Source organism: Ambystoma mexicanum, chromosome 7p, assembly GCF_040938575.1.
Source record: "Ambystoma mexicanum isolate Mex_15411 chromosome 7p, UKY_AmexF1_1, whole genome shotgun sequence".
Taxonomy (NCBI): Eukaryota; Metazoa; Chordata; class Amphibia; order Caudata; family Ambystomatidae; genus Ambystoma; species Ambystoma mexicanum.
Window position 1 is genome coordinate 11,427,629 of NC_090939.1, and position 17,866 is coordinate 11,445,494.

At 48.0% G+C, this 17,866-nt stretch overlaps 1 protein-coding gene across 2 annotated transcripts in view; it reads right to left on the reverse strand.

Annotated features, from left to right (window-relative positions):
- Nucleotides 1-563: 563 nt before the first annotated feature.
- Nucleotides 564-17,866, reverse strand: part of LOC138525616 (cystathionine beta-synthase-like) — a 215,315-nt gene continuing 198,012 nt past the window's right edge. For both annotated transcript variants that reach the window (XM_069635662.1, XM_069635663.1), the window contains exons 11-13: nt 11,294-11,399; nt 9,014-9,085; nt 564-4,555 (exon numbers count right to left, since the gene is read on the reverse strand). In XM_069635662.1, coding sequence (XP_069491763.1) covers nt 9,037-9,085; nt 11,294-11,399 — 155 coding nt within the window. In that variant the 3' untranslated portion in view covers nt 564-4,555; nt 9,014-9,036. The remainder of the gene's footprint in view (nt 4,556-9,013; nt 9,086-11,293; nt 11,400-17,866) is intronic.

Here is a 17,866-nt window from a genome sequence, read left to right on the forward strand (position 1 = left end):
GAAGGAGACACTAGGGATGGGCACAACAAGGAGGGGCGGAAGCGACAGGATAAGAAACAAGACAGGATAAAACTAGGCAATTTAAAGACGATTAAAGATGGGCCTAAATGAAAGGAAGGGCGAGCAAGTAGGTATTCAGAACAATGTGGCACAACTTCAAAAGACAAATGACCAAGCAGCCGTGAGTAACAAGAACCAGTAACAGAACAAGAACGACCAAGGGAAAGTGTAAGGAAAGAAGGAACACAGCAGGACTGGAGGCAGAACAATGTGCTAAGACGACCCGGCAGAGCGATGGCAATGGCTAACTAACAGAACGATGATCGAGGGAACCTAGAGGAGGAGAGAGAAAAACCTCCAGAATACGGGTATACAGCAAAAAAAAAACAGGGCACAGAGCAGTAACAAAGGATAAGAGAAGGGGCAGGGAGGGGGAAAGAGCAGGGAGGAGGGTGTGGGACTTCTCTCTTTGACCTGTCTGGCAGGTTTCAGTGTAAGCTTGGATTGCAACAAAAACTTTATTGACACAAAGTGGCAACATAATAGAAGAACAGGGCGCTTCATTGGCAGTGTTGGGCTTGCAAGAAGAGTAGACTGTTTTATTGACCGTTTTGTTTTTTTGGAGCTTAAGCTGCCCCTTTTTTGGGGGAAATGTTTGTGGACAGTTTACACTTGCAACAGTTTTCTCATTTTGATAATGTTATGTCCTAAATTTCTCTAAAGAAAATGTCCCAATGTAATCATAGGATACACATAACCTAATGGAAAATGTGAAATGCAGCAGGTGGCTTTTGGAAGTTGCCGTGCCTGCTGGTCCTGGACAGAGGATGATGAGACCGGTGAGAAAGAAGTAGCAACATACTTGCCTTCATCACTCATCACAATGGAGTTTACCCCCACCAGCAGCACAATAGACCATGTTGCAACTTCTAATCACACATCATGGCGAAAACGTTTGATATTTAGGGCACAGTCAATAAGGCACTGCTATCGCATGTCAACTGTGGGGCGTAGAATGTAACTGAGGCAGTCCTTGCATTGATAACCCACAAGTCTTGCACCTTAACAGTGATTGGTTCGGGAAGGATCGTGCCGGTCATGCAACAGTGAGTCTACGAAGAACAGGCGGCAGCTCGATACCACCAATCGTATCAGTTCAGGGGTCAAAGCATTGAGGTCATTTCCAAGGTGTGGATCTCATAGGTCTTGTTTCTCGGCTGACCATTGGTTTACGGAAATCAATGTTGGGGGTGCTAATGACTTTGGTCGTTCTGTAGTAAGGGACGTGATAACTTTGGCCCTGAAGGTACATGGGCGACTATTTTCAGAAGATCAACTTTGGGGTAACTGCTTTGTATTTCATTCTGTAGCAGTGAAGGCAATAGTGTGTGACCTTGTATGTAGAGTGGTTATTGGTTTCCAAAGATCTATATTCGGGTAATGGCGTTACAGATGATTCCGTAGCAGTGAATGTGACCTCCTTGGCCTGGTATTTGCACTGGTGATTGAGTCCCAAAGATTGATGTTGGGGTAATTGCTTTATAGATGGTTCTGTAGCAGTGAATGTGACCTCCTTGGCCTGGTCTTTGCAATGATGACTGAGTCCCAAAGATTGATGTTGGGATCATTGCTTTATAGATTTTTCTGTAGCAGTTAATGTGACCTCCTTGACCTGGTTTTTGCTCTGATGATTGAGTCCCAAAGATTGATGTTGGGATCATTGCTTTATAGATGATTCTGTAGCAGTTAATGTGACCTCCTTGGCCTGGTTTTTGCTCTGATAATTGAGTCCCAAAGATTGATGTTGGGATCATTGCTTTATAGATGATTCTGTAGTAGTGAATGTGACCTCCTTGGCCTGGTATTTGCACTGGTGATTGAGTCCCAAAGATTGATGCCAGGGCAGTGGCTTTCTAGGTCTATCAGTAGTAGTGTGGGTGACATCTTTGGGATCATATTCACTCTGGTGATTGGTTTCTGGAGACTAAGGCTGGGACCATGATTTTGAAGTTCCTTCTGCATTAGGGAAGTCTATATCTTCGTTCTGGTAGTTGCACTGGTGATTGGCTTTGGAAGATGAATGTTTGGTTCATGGGTTTCTGCTCTAGTGAGGCAATAATATCTTTGCCCAGGTATCTACATCCCTGATTGATTTCAGAAGATAGATGTTGGTGGTTAGGACTTTGTGGTAGCCATGGCGATGTCTTTGGCCAGGTATGTAGACTGTTGATGGGTTTCAGAAGATAGATGTTGGTGGTTAGGACTTTGTGGTAGCCATGGAGATGTCTTTGGCCAGGTGTGTAGACTGGCGATGGGTTTCAGAATATAGATGTTGGTGGTTAGGACTTTGTGGTAGCCATGGAGATGTCTTTGGCTAGGTATGTAGACTGGCGATGGGTTTCAGAATATAGATGTTGGTGGTTAGGACTATGTGGTAGCCATGGAGATGTCTTTGGCCAGGTGTGTAGACTGTTGATGGGTTTCAGAAGATAGATGTTGGTGGTTAGGACTTTGTGGTAGCCATGGAGATGTCTTTGGCCAGGTGTGTAGACTGGCGATGGGTTTCAGAATATAGATGTTGGTGGTTAGGACTTTGTGGTAGCCATGGAGATGTCTTTGGCCAGGTATGCAGACTGTTGATGGGTTTCAGAAGATAGATGTTGGTGGTTAGGACTTTGTGGTAGCCATGGAGATGTCTTTGGCCAGCTATGTAGACTGGCGATGGGTTTCAGAATATAGATGTTGGTGGTTAGGACTTTGTGGTAGCCATGGAGATGCCTTTGGCCAGGTATGTAGACTGTTGATGGGTTTCAGAAGATAGATGTTGGTGATTAGGACTTTGTGGTAGCCATGGAGATGTCTTTGGCCAGGTGTATAGACTGGCGATGGGTTTCAGAATATAGATGTTGGTGGTTAGGACTTTGTGGTAGCCATGGAGATGTCTTTGGCCAGGTATGTAGACTGGTGATGGGTTTCAGAATATAGATGTTGGTGGTTAGGACTATGTGGTAGCCATGGAGATGTCTTTGGCCAGGTGTGTAGACTGTTGATGGGTTTCAGAAGATAGATGTTGGTGGTTAGGACTTTGTGGTAGCCATGGAGATGTCTTTGGCCAGGTGTGTAGACTGGCGATGGGTTTCAGAATATAGATGTTGGTGGTTAGGACTTTGTGGTAGCCATGGAGATGTCTTTGGCCAGGTATGTAGACTGTTGATGGTTTCAGAAGATAGATGTTGGTGGTTAGGACTTTGTGGTAGCCATGGAGATGTCTTTGGCCAGGTGTGTAGACTGGCGATCGGTTTTAGAATATAGATGTTGGTGGTTAGGACTTTGTGGTAGCCATGGAGATGTCTTTGGCCAGGTATGTAGACTGGCGATGGGTTTCAGAATATAGATGTTGGTGGTTAGGACTTTGTGGTAGCCACGGAGATGTCTTTGGTCAGGTATGTAGACTGTTGATGGGTTTCAGAAGATAGATGTTGGTGGTTAGGACTTTGTGGTAGCCATGGAGATGTCTTTGGTCAGGTATGTGGACTGGCGATGGGTTTCAGAAGATAGATGTTGGTGGTTAGGACTTTGTGGTAGCCATGGAGATGTCTTTGGTCAGGTATGTAGACTGTTGATGGGTTTCAGATGATAGATGTTGGTGGTTAGGACTTTGTGGTAGCCATGGAGATGTCTTTGGTCAGGTGTGTAGACTGGCGATGGGTTTCAGAATATAGATGTTGGTGGTTAGGACTTTGTGGTAGCCACAGAGATGTCTTTGGTCAGGTATGTAGACTGTTGATGGGTTTCAGAAGATAGATGTTGGTGGTTAGGACTTTGTGGTAGCCATGGAGATGTCTTTCGTCAGGTGTGTAGACTGGCGATGGGTTTCAGAAGATAGATGTTGGTGGTTAGGACTTTGTGGTAGCCATGGAGATGTCTTTGGCCAGGTGTGTAGACTGGCGATGGGTTTCAGAAGATAGATGTTGGTGGTTAGGACTTTGTGGTAGCCATGGAGATGTCTTTGGCCAGGTATGTACACTGTTGATGGGTTTCAGAAGATAGATGTTGGTGGTTAGGACTTTGTGGTAGCCATGGAGATGTCTTTGGCCAGGTATTGGTCAGGTATGTAGACTGGCGATGGGTTTCAGAAGATAGATGTTGGTGGTTAGGACTTTGTGGTAGCCACAGAGATGTCTTTGGTCAGGTATGTAGACTGTTGATGGGTTTCAGAAGATAGATGTTGGTGGTTAGGACTTTGTGGTAGCCATGGAGATGTCTTTGGTCAGGTATGTGGACTGGCGATGGGTTTCAGAAGATAGATGTTGGTGGTTAGGACTTTGTGGTAGCCATGGAGATGTCTTTGGCCAGGTGTGTAGACTGGCGATGGGTTTCAGAAGATAGATGTTGGTGGTTAGGACTTTGTGGTAGCCATGGAGATGTCTTTGGCCAGGTATTGGTCAGGTATGTAGACTGGCAATGGGTTTCAGAAGATCGTCGGGGGATGACTTTGAAGCTTCCACCGTGATGGTTGCTGGTTCGAGAAGATTCCTGGTGGGTGGCCCTGATTCTGCAGAGAAGGATTCAGAAGATGTGAAGGGCAATAATAAATGCCAGCGTATTGATGTCTTATCAGATATGACGTTCCTCTAGGCTTCAGCATTACATGTACTGCACCGCTCAGACACTACACTGCTCCCATGGCAACTGGCTGTCTATCCCAGCCATACGTGATCTATGTCCACGTATCAGGACCACATCTATGCATTATCAAAATATGCCGGTTGGCGGGAATATACGCAGACAATAGGCACATAGGCTTTTTATGCCCGGCCATAATGGACATACAGAGCACATATGTCTTTTCCCAAGCTTTCATCATTCAGATTGGCTCAGTATGTGACGTGCCCCACCCTGCTAAACTCAGTTCACCATATGGAACATTAGGAGTCCATGCACGGGGCACATACACTGACCGCTCCCGGGACCAATCCACTCACACTGGATAAACACTGGCAAGTCATGCTCTATATTTCGCAGGAACTGGAAATACTGCCCACCCATAACCTACATGGAAACGCAGTGGACTCATGTGGGCCGCACCCTCCCACTCCTGACCCTCGCATGTTCCAGTCCATTTACGATGTGCAACCCTGGGGTTATCTAGGACTTCACAAGCACCCAAACCACCATACTGCACCACTGGGTTCTGATCCGCCATCATGCACACACCCCTAGTCCAGTTACTAATCTGACGTTCATTGGCTAACCACGCTGTCCACAGACTGACCATTTTTCAAAGGTAACTTGATATTATGCTGTACATTTGGAGGAAATCTCGTAGGGACATCGAAATATAATCATTCATATGTCTTCTATAGGGGCTTTGGGCCATGAACTTACTACCAACATAGAAGACAGACAGAGAACAGGAGTAATGTGACACACACACACAGGGTAAGAATTGAGAGGGGTAACTAACACCGGGTAAGAATAGGGAAGGAGTAAATAACAGAGGTAAGACTAGAGACGGAGTTAATAACACAAGCCATAAGAATAGAGAAGGGGTAAATAACACAAGCCATAAGAATAGAGAAGGAGTAAATAACACAAGCCATAAGAATAGAGGAGTAAATAACACATGGGGTAAGAATAGGGAAGGAGTAAATTACACAAGCAGTACGAATAGAGCATGAGTAAATAACACAGATAAGAATAGAGAAGGAGTGAATAACACATGGGGTAAGACAAGAGGAGTAAATGACAAAGAAGGTAATAATGGAGAACGAGTCATTAACACTAAGGGTAAGACTAGAGAAGCAGTAAACAACACAGGGTGAGAATAGATAAGGAGTAAATAACAAGAAGAGTAAGAATAGAGAGGGAGTAATTAACAGGGGTAAGAATAGAGAAGGAAGAAATAACACAGAAGGTAATAATGGAGAACGAGTCTTTAACACAGCGGGCAAGACAAGAGAAGGAGTAAACAACACAGGGTGAGTATAGGTAAGGAGTAAATAACACAGGGGTTAAGAATTGAGAAGTCGTAATTAACACAGGGGGTAAGAATGGAGAAGGAGTCAATAACACAAGGGGTATGAATAGAGAAGGAATACATAACAGAAGTAAGAACAGAGAAGGTGTAAATAACACAAGCGGTAAGAATAGAGGAGTAAATAACAGGTAAGAATAAAGATGGAGTGAATAAGACAGGGGGTAAGAATAGAGAAGGGGCAAATAACAGAGGTAAGAGAAGGAGTACATATCACAGGGGATACCAATAGAGAAGGAGTACATATTAGAGGCAAGAATAGAGAAGACATAAATAACACAAGCAGTAAGAATAGAGAAGGAGTAAATGACACAGGTAAGAATAGAGAGGGAGTGAATAACAAAGGGATTAAGAATAGAGAAGGAGTAAGTAACAGAGGTAAGAAAAGAGTAGGAGTAAACAACTCCGGGGGTAGCAATAGAGAAGGAGTAAATAACACAGGTAAGAATAGAGAAGGAGTGAATAACACACGGAGTAAGAATAGAGAAGGAGTAAGTAACAGAGGTAAGATTAGAGAAGGAGTAAACAACACCAGGGGTATCAATAGAGAAGGAGTTAATAACACACAGGGTAAGAATAGAGGAGTAAATGACACAGATGGTAAGGATAGAGAAGGAGCAAATAACAAAGGTAGGAATATTGAAGGAGTAAATAACACAGGGGGTATGACTAGAGAAGGAGTAAATAACACAGGAGGTAAGAATAGACAAGGAGTAAATATCAGGTAAGAATAGAGAAGGCGTGAGTAACACAAGCAGTAACAATAGAGAAGGAGTAAATACAAAGTAAGAATAGAGAAGGAGTAAATAACACAGGGGGTAAAAATAGAGAATTAGTAAATACAGAGGTAAGAGAAGGAATAAACAACAGGGGTCCCAATAGAGAAGGAGTAAATAACGTAGAGGTAAGAATATAGAAGGGGTAAATAACACAGGGTTAAGAATAGAGAAGGAGTAAATAAGACAGAAGGTAAGAATGGAGAAGGAGTCATTAACAGAGTGGGTGAGACAATAGAAGGAGTAAACAATACAGTGAGAATACAGAAGGAGTAAATAATACAGAGGGTAAAAATGGAAAAGGAGAAAATAACACAGGGTAATACTAAAGAGGCAATACATAACAGAGCATACGAATAGGGAAGGAGTAAATAACACAGAATGTAATAATGGAGAACAAGTCTTTAACACAGCGGGTAAGACAAGAGACGGAGTAAACAACACAGGGTGAGTATAGATAAGGAGTAAATAACATAGGGGGTAAGAATAGAAAAGGAGTAAATAACACAGGGGTTAAGAATTGAGAAGTAGTTAATAACACCAGGGTAAGAACAGAGAAAGAGCAAATAACACAGGGGATAAGAATAGAGAAGGACTAATTAACACAGGGGGTAAGAATGGAGAAGGAGTCAATAACACAAGGGGTATGAATAGAGAAGGATTAAATACCACAGGCAGTACGAATAGAAAAGGAGTACATAACAGAAGTAGGAACAGAGAAGGTGTAAATAACACAAGCAAAGAAGGAAGAAGAACGCATAGGACAAGTCTATAGCAAAAGTACAAATGATGTAAAGCTAGAAACTGAATAAATAAGAGAAATTGTGGCCATAAGAGTAAATAACAGAGGGGAAGGCTAGTGAAGAAGCAGAAAAATATGAAGTCAAGGATGGGGAAGGCATACCTAGTAGTGGACTTGGGGACAGAGGAAGAAATAACACGTAGGGGTAGCCTATATAAGAAGTAAGTAATAAGGAACTCAGACAACAGATGGAGTAAACATTGACAATGACTAAACTAATGAGTAAATGACAGGGACGGAAAGCCCATGGGAGTAAATAGCATAAGTTAATGTGACTGATAAACCCAGATGGCAATGATAGATTAGAGGTTATTGATATCAGATAAGGAAAGAGACGTCGTAAATAAACAGGGAGGTAAGGATAGAGAAGGGGTACCTTGCATGGAATTGAAGGATGTAGATGAGTAAATAACAGAAGGCAGTGGAAGCGTATGGTGAGAACAGAGTAAGGGGAAATAACTAACAACTTCTGCATGAAGTATGTACAATGAACAGTAGGCTAGGGCAGAGTCAGGGTCATGGCCCAAGGACTTGAGCCTGGTGATGTGTAATTAACAGAGGCCATAAGAAGGTGTCAGCATAAATGACAGGTGCAGACCACAACCAGCAGAGTGAATGACTTTATTTCCTAAAGCATTTTACACCCAGAAGCATTTTTTCAGAGGGTTAACAAGAAACCCCTACAAAATACTGAAAAACCTTCACATTAGTGCAATACCAAAATCCTTTGCAAGAATTCTTTGTGTGAAAGGATTGTGGGTGTCCTCTCCCGATGAGTTGTTTTAGTACTGCAATATGTGCTTTGGAAAACGACTGCTTGACGCGTAAAGGCGCTCAGGGGAACGAAACACGTTAGGAACTATTCAATGATTCCCAAAGCTGGTCGTGGCGTAAAGCTCTCTTTTGAGCTAATTTCACAGTGTTTGATCTCCTGATTGTGAGACCTTTCGAGAGCCGGCACCGGGCCCACTCTCCCTGATCCCCTCCCTCTTGGTAGTGGAGGTTCCCGGTGGAGATGACGTGCTGCGCTTTCTTAACCCATTACATTGCTAGAAAAAGAGCAAATGATAAGAGGCAGCGACAGCCAATATAAGAGTAAACTTCTCAGTCAATCAGATGTCCTCATTGGAGTAAATTGATTTATCTCATTTGAGATGTCAACACAAATTGAAAATCACAACATGGAAGAAAAACAGCAATGTTCTTGACTCGCTGGACCTCAGACAGAAATGAATACATGTTACCCAACGATGGTCAGGATGCGCAACATGTCTTAGTCCATGATGGAATTCTGTAGTCTGTAATTCTGGATATCTGATTTAAGGTGAAATTTAATCTCAGTGTTCCAGAACTTTCAGGTCCCATATTGGGATCCAACTCTAGAGGAAAAGCGCTTACCACATCCTCTCTCCGGGTATAGCTCAGAGGAAGCCCATCTCCTCCATCCACGCGTCGCTTAGGAACCGGGACCTGCAGTGACAGAAACGCGCTGATCAGTAATGTGGGCCTTCACCCGGAATAATACGGGACAGCGCTGCTCAACCTAAGAGGGTGCCATCCTTTCAAAGATTGATGTAAATGACGCCAGAGTGCACTCGCTGAAGGCTTCAGGGGTCAGTGACGATACAGAAAGTCACCAGAAGAGCTGGGGATGTTGTGAGTCCTTGAGGAGAGACTGAGCATCAAAAGATGAAAGGAGGAGGCAGGTCCAGCGGGTGGAAGTGTCACATGACTTGTTATGGGATGGAATCGCTGTCTAACGTATGAAAGTGGTCCGAAGTGCCATGTGAAACTAAAGAGAGTGGTTCTGAGGTGTCATGTAATTGATGGCGAGGGGTGCATAGGTGTCATAAAAGGGTGCTTGGGTGTCATGTGACATATGAGGGTGGGTTCAGCTATCACTCTATAGGTGGAGGGGGAGTTGGGCAGGGCTGAGGAGCCATTGGACTTAGGAGGAAGGGCTGGGGTTTCATGTTCCCAATGAAGATGGTGGAGTTGAGCTGTGTGGAAATGTCAGGTGACATGTCATGTGAGGGTGGCCTGAGGCATCATGCAATAGACAGTGAGAATGAGCTGAGATGTGACATGCGAGGGTGGGTCTAGGGGTTCAGGGTGGGCTGACATGTCATATGCAATAAGGGGGGGCTGAAGTGTTATGTGGTGTATTGCAAGGGTTGGTCTGTGAGTGATATATTATCAAGGCTTGGGTGAGTTGCCTTGGGAGTGAAGAAAAGGCTGGGGCGGGGGCTATCTGACATGATTAGGGTGGGACTGAGGAGTGATTTCACTAAGGTGACATGTGATATGTTAATCTCGCCTGCCAGTGTGGGGTTTCATATTACAGAGGGTGCAGCTGGAGCGGAGGGGTGCATGCATATGATGGGGGTGGGGGGTGGCATTACTCAGGTTTTCCAGGCTGCTGAGAATCCCACATCCCAGGTACTCTCAAAAGGTTTTGCTCATTAGGTTAGGACACCCAGTGTCCTGTCAGTGCTGGAGGACCCCTGGCCCCAAAGTGCTGGAGGCCCCCTGGCAGCTTGGGGCTATTAGGTTAGGACGCCCAGTGTCCTGTCAGTGCTGGAGGACCCCTGGCAGCTTGGGGCCATTAGGTTAGGACGCCCAGTGTCCTGTCAGTGCTGGAGGACCCCTGGCAGCTTGGGGCCATTAGGTTAGGACACCCAGTGTCCTGTCAGTGCTGGAGGACCCCTGGCCCCAAAGTGCTGGAGGCCCCCTGGCAGCTTGGGGCCATTAGGTTAGGACGCCCAGTGTCCTGTCAGTGCTGGAGGACCCCTGGCAGCTTGGTGCCATTAGGTTAGGACGCCCAGTGTCCTGTCAGTGCTGGAGGACCCCTGGCAGCTTGGGGCCATTAGGTTAGGACGCCCAGTGTCCTGTCAGTGCTGGAGGACCCCTGGCAGCTTGGGGCCATTAGGTTAGGACACCCAGTGTCCTGTCAGTGCTGAAGGACCCCTGGCAGCTTGGTGCCATTAGGTTAGGACACCCAGTGTCCTGTCAGTGCTGGAGGACCGGCCATTAGGTTAGGACACCCAGTGTCCTGTCCACAGTGCTGGAGGACCCCTGGCAGCTTGGGGCCATTAGGTTAGGACGCCCAGTGTCCTGTCAGTGCTGGAGGAACCCCTGGCAGCTTGGGGCCATTAGGTTAGGACGCCCAGTGTCCTGTCAGTGCTGGAGGACCCCTGGCAGCTTGGTGCCATTAGGTTAGGACGCCCAGTGTCCTGTCCACAGTGCTGGAGGCCCCCTGGCAGCTTGGGACCATTAGGTTAGGACGCCCAGTGTCCTGTCCACAGTGCTGGAGGCCCCCTGGCAGCTTGGGGCCATTAGGTTAGGCCACCCAGTGTCCTGTCAGTGCTGGAGGACCCCTGGCAGCTTGGGGCCATTAGGTTAGGACACCCAGTGTCCTGTTCACAGTGCTGGAGGCCCCCTGGCAGCTTGGGGCCATTAGGTTAGGACACCCAGTGTCCTGTCAGTGCTGGAGGACCCCTGGCAGCTTGGGGCCATTAGGTTAGGACACCCAGTGTCCTGTCAGTGCTGGAGGACCCCTGGCAGCTTGGGGCCATTAGGTTAGGACACCCAGTGTCCTGTTCACAGTGCTGGAGGCCCCCTGGCAGCTTGGGGCCAGTCCTAGCTTTCACGGGCCAGAAGAGGACAGATGTTTCTTACATGTAATTCCTGACAGAGTCGGGTAGGAGGACGACACATCGCTGGCCCCTTCTCAGGCACTTGGCCGCCCTCACCGCTGCCGCCACGGCTGTCCCGGAGCTTCCACCTGCAAGAGAGTAATACCAAGAGTTCATGGGTCAAGCTCCTCTGTGCCCAGGGGTCTGTACCCCTATCATAGCAAAGCACTACCCTCCTGTCTGGTGAACACGAGAGGTTCCTGCATGCCTCTCTAGAACTCTCTAGAAACTCTGCCCTATTGTTTAGACGAGATTAGGGACTCCTCACCCTCCTCCAATTACAGAAGACCCCCCCCCCCCCTATAGAAACTCTCTAGAAACTGCACCCTATTGTGCAGCAGAGGTTGGTGACTCCTCAACACAGAGGGAGAAGTAGCAGCAGCGTAACCCACAGTTTGGGGGCCCCATGCGAGCTATGCTGAGGCCCCCCCAACTCGGCAACAAATCACAGGTCGCGCCACACTCTGGGCTGGCCTAGATTACCACTGTACTAGGAGAAAGATATAAATATGTGTTTTAATGCATTATACAGCACACTTTCCGAGGACGTTGCAATTGTTTTGTAGGGTAGCACCAATCTAAAAATCCAATACATGCAAGTGACCAACAATTATTTCTTCTTTAAGTCACTCCGGCTTCATAAAGAAATGATTTCTGTAAAGGACCGAACCATAATGGAAATCATTTCTTTATGAAGGAAGAGTGACTTCAAAAAGAAACGATTTCTTTTGGAAGTCTTAGAGCTCCCACACCCTACGAAATGGAAGCCTCCTGTCTCGGGAGGATAGCTCAGGGGCAACGTACTCACCTTGAAAACAAGTCCACACGGAGCACCACAGGTTCGATCCCGGGTCCACCCTTAGAAAACTCTGGGTATTAAGCGCGTTATAAATAACCTATCATATCATGTCATGGGGTGGGGGAGCCCTCGGACTTCAAAAAGAAATCGTTTTTTATGAAGGCAGAGTGAATAAAAATGCCATTACCTTTAATGGGTGCAAGGTGGGTAGGCACTGAGAAAAGTGGGCGGTGGCATCGAGAAAGGAGATGTGGCTCAGGGCAGACGTGCCCAGGCAGAGCAGTGGCCTCGAGAAAGGTGGCCTACTGAAGATGTGGCTCGGTGGCTGAGCAGTCTACAGTAAAAGCCCTTAACTGAACCAGCTTGATTCCAGTTCTGCCATCTGCCCAAATAGAAAGTATTTAGGAAAGGGCAACGACGCAGTATTAATGTGCCTTTATATCATCTTCCCAACAAGACAACATGAAGGAGCCAAAGAAAAGTAGTCCATTCTGTGGGCGAAAGGCGGCGCCTTTCCTCCCACCGCCCTCCCAGGCTTGGATGTTGCATTTCAGCATCTTTTCTCCCACCGCCATCACAGGTTGGGATGCTGCATTCCAGAATCTTCTCTCCCACCGCCCGCTTTCCCACAGCTATCACAGGCTGGGATGCTGCATTCCCGCATCTTCTCTCCCACCGCCATCACAGGTTGGGATGCTGCATTCCAGAATCTTCTCTCCCACCGCATCACAGGCTGGGATTCTGCATTCCAGCATTTTCTCTCCCACCTCCATCACAGGTTGGGATGCTGCATTCCAGCATCTTCTCTCCCACCGCATCACAGGCTGGGATTCTGCATTCCAGCATCTTCTCTCCCACCGCCATCACAGGTTGGGATGCTGCATTCCAGAATCTTCTCTCCCACCGCCCGCTTTCCCACAGCTATCACAGGCTGGGATGCTGCATTCCAGCATCTTCTCTCCCACCGCCATCACAGGTTGGGATGCTGCATTCCAGAATCTTCTCTCCCACCGCATCACAGGCTGGGATTCTGCATTCCAGCATTTTCTCTCCCACCTCCATCACAGGTTGGGATGCTGCATTCCAGCATCTTCTCTCCCACCGCATCACAGGCTGGGATTCTGCATTCCAGCATCTTCTCTCCCACCGCCATCACAGGTTGGGATGCTGCATTCCAGAATCTTCTCTCCCACCGCCTGCTTTCCCACCGCTGTCACAGGTTGGGATGCGGCATTCCACAATCTTCTCTCCCACCGCATCACAGGCTGGGATTCTGCATTCAACCATCTTCTCTCCCACCGCATCACAGTATGGGATTCTGCATTCCAGCATCTTTTCTCACACCGCATCGCAGGTTGGGATGCTGCATTCCAGAATCTTCTCGCCCACTGCCATCACAGGTTGGGATACTGCATTCCAGAATCTTCTCTCCCACCGCCATACAGGTTGAGATGCTGCATTCCAGAATCTTCTCTCCCACCGCCATCACAGGTTGAGATGCTCTCCCACTGCCATCACAGGTTGGGATGCTGCATTCCAGCATCCTCTCTTCCACCGCCTTCACAGGCTGGGATTCTGCATTCCAGCATCTTCTCTCCCACCGCCATCCCAGGCTGGGATTCTGCATTCCAGCATCTTCTCTCCCACAGCATCACAGGCTGGGATTCTGCATTCCACCATCTTCTCTCCCACCGCCATCACAGGTTGGGATGCTCCATTCCAGAATCTTCTCTCCCACCTCCATCACAGGTTGGGATGCTGCATTCCAGCATCTTCTCTCCCACCGCCATCCCAGGCTGGGATTCTGCATGCCAGCATCTTCCCTCCCACTGCCTGCTCCCCCACCGCCATCACAGGTTGGGATGCTTCATTCCAGCATCTTTTCTCCCACCGCCATCACAGGTTGGGATGCTGCATTCCAGCATCTTCTCTCCCATCACATCACAGGCTGGGATTCTGCATTCCAGCATCTTCTCTCCCACCGCATCACAGGCTGGGATTCCGCATTCCAGCATCTTCTCTCCCACCGCATCACAGGCTGGGATTCCGCATTCCAGCATCTTCTCTCCCACCGCATCACAGGCTGGGATTCTGCATTCCAGCATCTTCTCTCCCACCGCATCACAGGCTGGGATTCTGCATTCCAGCATCTTCTCTCCCACCTCCATCACAGGTTGGGATGCTGCATTCCAGCATCTTCTCTCCCACCACCATCCCAGGCTGGGATTCTGCATTCCAGCATCTTCTCTCCCACCGCCTGCTCTCCCACTGCCATCACAGGTTGGGATGCTGCATTCCAGCATCTTCTCTCCCACCGCCATCCCAGGCTGGGATTCTGCATGCCAGCATCTTCCCTCCCACTGCCTGCTCCCCCACCGCCATCACAGGTTGGGATGCTTCATTCCAGCATCTTTTCTCCCACCGCCATCACAGGTTGGGATGTTGCATTCCAGTATCTTCTCTCCCATCACATCACAGGCTGGGATTCTGCATTCCAGCATCTTCTCTCCCACCGCATCACAGGCTGGGATTCCGCATTCCAGCATCTTCTCTCCCACCGCATCACAGGCTGGGATTCCGCATTCCAGCATCTTCTCTCCCACCGCATCACAGGCTGGGATTCTGCATTCCAGCATCTTCTCTCCCACCGCATCACAGGCTGGGATTCTGCATTCCAGCATCTTCTCTCCCACCGCCATCACAGGTTGGGATGCTGAATTCCAGCATTTACTCTTCCACCGCTTGCTCTCCCACCGCCATCACAGGTTGGGATTCTGCATTCCAGCATCTTCTCTCCCACCGCCATCACAGGTTGGGATGCTGCATTCCAGCATTTACTCTCCCACCGCCTGCTCTCCCACCACCATCACAGGTTGGGATTCTGCATTCCAGCATCTTCTCTCCCACCACCATCACAGGTTGGGATGCTCTCCCACCGCAATGCTGCATTCCAGCATCTTCTCTCCCACCGCCATCACAGGTTGGGATGCTGCATTCCAGCATCTTCTCTCCCACCGCCATCCGAGGCTGCGATTCTGCATTCCAGCATCTTCTCTCCCACCGCCATCACAGGCTGGGATTCTGCATTCCAGCATCTTCTCTCCCACCACCATCACAGGTTGGGATGCTCTCCCACCGTGATGCTGCATTCCAGCATCTTCTCTCCCACCGCCATCACAGGTTGGGATGCTGCATTCCAGCATCTTCTCTCCCACCGCCATCCCAGGCTGGGATTCTGCATTCCAGCATCTTCTCCCCCACCACTATCACAGGTTGGGATGCTGCATTCCAGCATCTTCTCTCCCACCGCCATCCCAGGCTGGGATTCTGCATTCCAGCATCTTCTCTCCCACCACCATCACAGGTTGGGATGCTGCATTCCAGCATCTTCTCTCCCACGACCATCCCAGGTTGGGGTGCTCTCCCACCGCGATGCTGCATTCCAGCATCTTCTCTCCCACCGCCATCACAGGTTGGGATGCTGCATTCCAGCATCTTCTCTCCCACTGACATCCCAGGCTGCGATTCTGCATTCCAGCATCTTCTCTCCCACCGCCTGCTCTCCCACCGCCATCACAGGTTGGGATGCTGCATTCCAGCATTTACTCTCCCACTACCAATCTTTTCCTTTCATATCAAGGTTAAAGGCAGATTTGCAAATGTGTGTAAAGCACGCACACACCCCATGCTTCCACTTTGGAGTGAGTGGGCAGAAGAATGAGCATGTGAGGGAGTGTGTCAAGGCATGCGACTGACGGCAATAGCAGCCAGTGAATGGGATTCAGTGTAAGGGTGGGTAGGTCAGTGAGTGGGAGTGTTAGTGGCGGTCATTACGAGTTGGCAGGATTTTCATGATAAAATACCGTTAGAGGAAGTTACCACAGCTTCCGGCGGTTTTTCTGAAAATCCAACCAATTCACAGTTTACCGCTGGCAGAGGTGGCATTCCAGAAATACCGCCTCCTCCACTAGCAACCATTCAATGCATTTGCCATTCCCGCCTTCAATGTGGAAGTGAAAATGGATAGTGTACAGTAGTGGCTCACACCACTACTATATATGCTTTAATGAGCAGAAGGGTGGGCACTGATGGGTGTGTGCATTTTCTGGGGACGGCAATACCCACATTTGCAACCCCTTACATTGCCCATTCCTGCACTTCCCTTCTGTACAATAAAAAAAGGATTGAAAGACATGTTGGAGCTGCTTTAGAACTTTCCCCTCCTCCTCCTGAGTTGATTGGTGAGTGGTTTAGTGGGCGATGCTGTACGGAGTTAGTCTGTGACAGGAAGGATGTTAGTCGGTAGTTAGTTGTGCAGTATTTGACTGGATACGATAGGATATGAAGTTTATTTATATAGCGCCTATATACAATGTGTTTCAAAGCGCTTCAAGGCAAGGGAGGGAACAAGGGAAAATACAACCACATTCTTACAGGCCATGAACAGTAAGGATATGAAATTAACTATCGTACTCGGCCTGACGACATTTCAGATTGTGCAAGAGCTAAGACATAGATAAGGAAGGGAGGGGGAGAGTGGGAAGGAAATGGAAACAGACAGGTGACTACCATGCTAGGCCTGACGACATTTCTGGTAGAGCCGGAGAAAAACAAAAGGTGAGGGAGAGGGGTGCAGAAAGGGAGGGTAGGAACAAAACAAGTGACTATCGTACTAGGCCTGACGACATTTCAGATAGTGCTGGAGGGGGGGCGGGGAGAAAAAAACAGTAATGGGAGGGTGGAGGAAACAGACAAGGTTGCTATCATATTAGGTCCAGGGACAATTCTGATAGAGTAAGTGCATAGGAGAAAGTAAGGGGAGGAGATAGGAAAAGGGAGAAGGGAAAGGAGGAGAGAACAGAGAGTAAGCAGTCAAAAAGAGTGGAGAAGCAAGAGGGGAGAGCGAATACAATTGCAGAAGTCAGTAGTAACACATAATGTTGCAAGCCAGGATACAAGATAAAGATGGGAACAGCATGATTCAGGGCCACCATGAGTACAAGATGCAAAGGAAGTCCAGCATGAGAGTTGAGAAAGAGTGACGCACCATGAAGAAATGAAGTCCATAAAAGTCAAATCCAGCATTGGCCACAAGACGGTGATGGAGGAGCGAGTAAGTAAGTAGGTGTGTGAGTGAATCAATGGGTGAGTGAGTATCTCAGTGAGTGGCTGCATGAGTGGACGCTTTGTAAACATGAACAGCAGCATTGCCTTGTACTGACGCGTCCTGTTAGAATGGAGAATGCCCAGTTTGTGAGATGTGCCCGGTGGGTAGAGAAGCATAAAACTGATTGGCCCCCTTGTGCCTCAATAAACCAGTGAGCATAGAGTGAAGACCACAAAGCACTGCTTATTCCATGAGGCCCCCAGCCCCATTCTTCTTCTGGATGTGTTGGCCTTGCTGTGAAGCTCGCCAAGAGAAGTAACCATCGCCCCCCAAAATGTGGATTTAAAATCAAATGGGCAGAAAACCTGTGTTGACACCCAGCCTCCTGAGGAGTGGGGCAACCCTGTGGGGTAAAGCCAAGGTTCTTTAGCCACCATTTATTTTCATTTGTTTAACAAAGCCTATTTTTAGAGTATGCTTCATTCTGCCCTTTGTGGTGTGCAGAAGGGGCTTTGAAAGGTTAAACACTTAGTTCCTATCACCTGTCCTCTCTCTTAGCTCTTGAGCCTCTCCCTATCCATTCAACTTCTCCCTGCACCTTTCAAATCGCAAACGCCCCACCCTTTTGGAAGAAACCATCTGTTGACCTG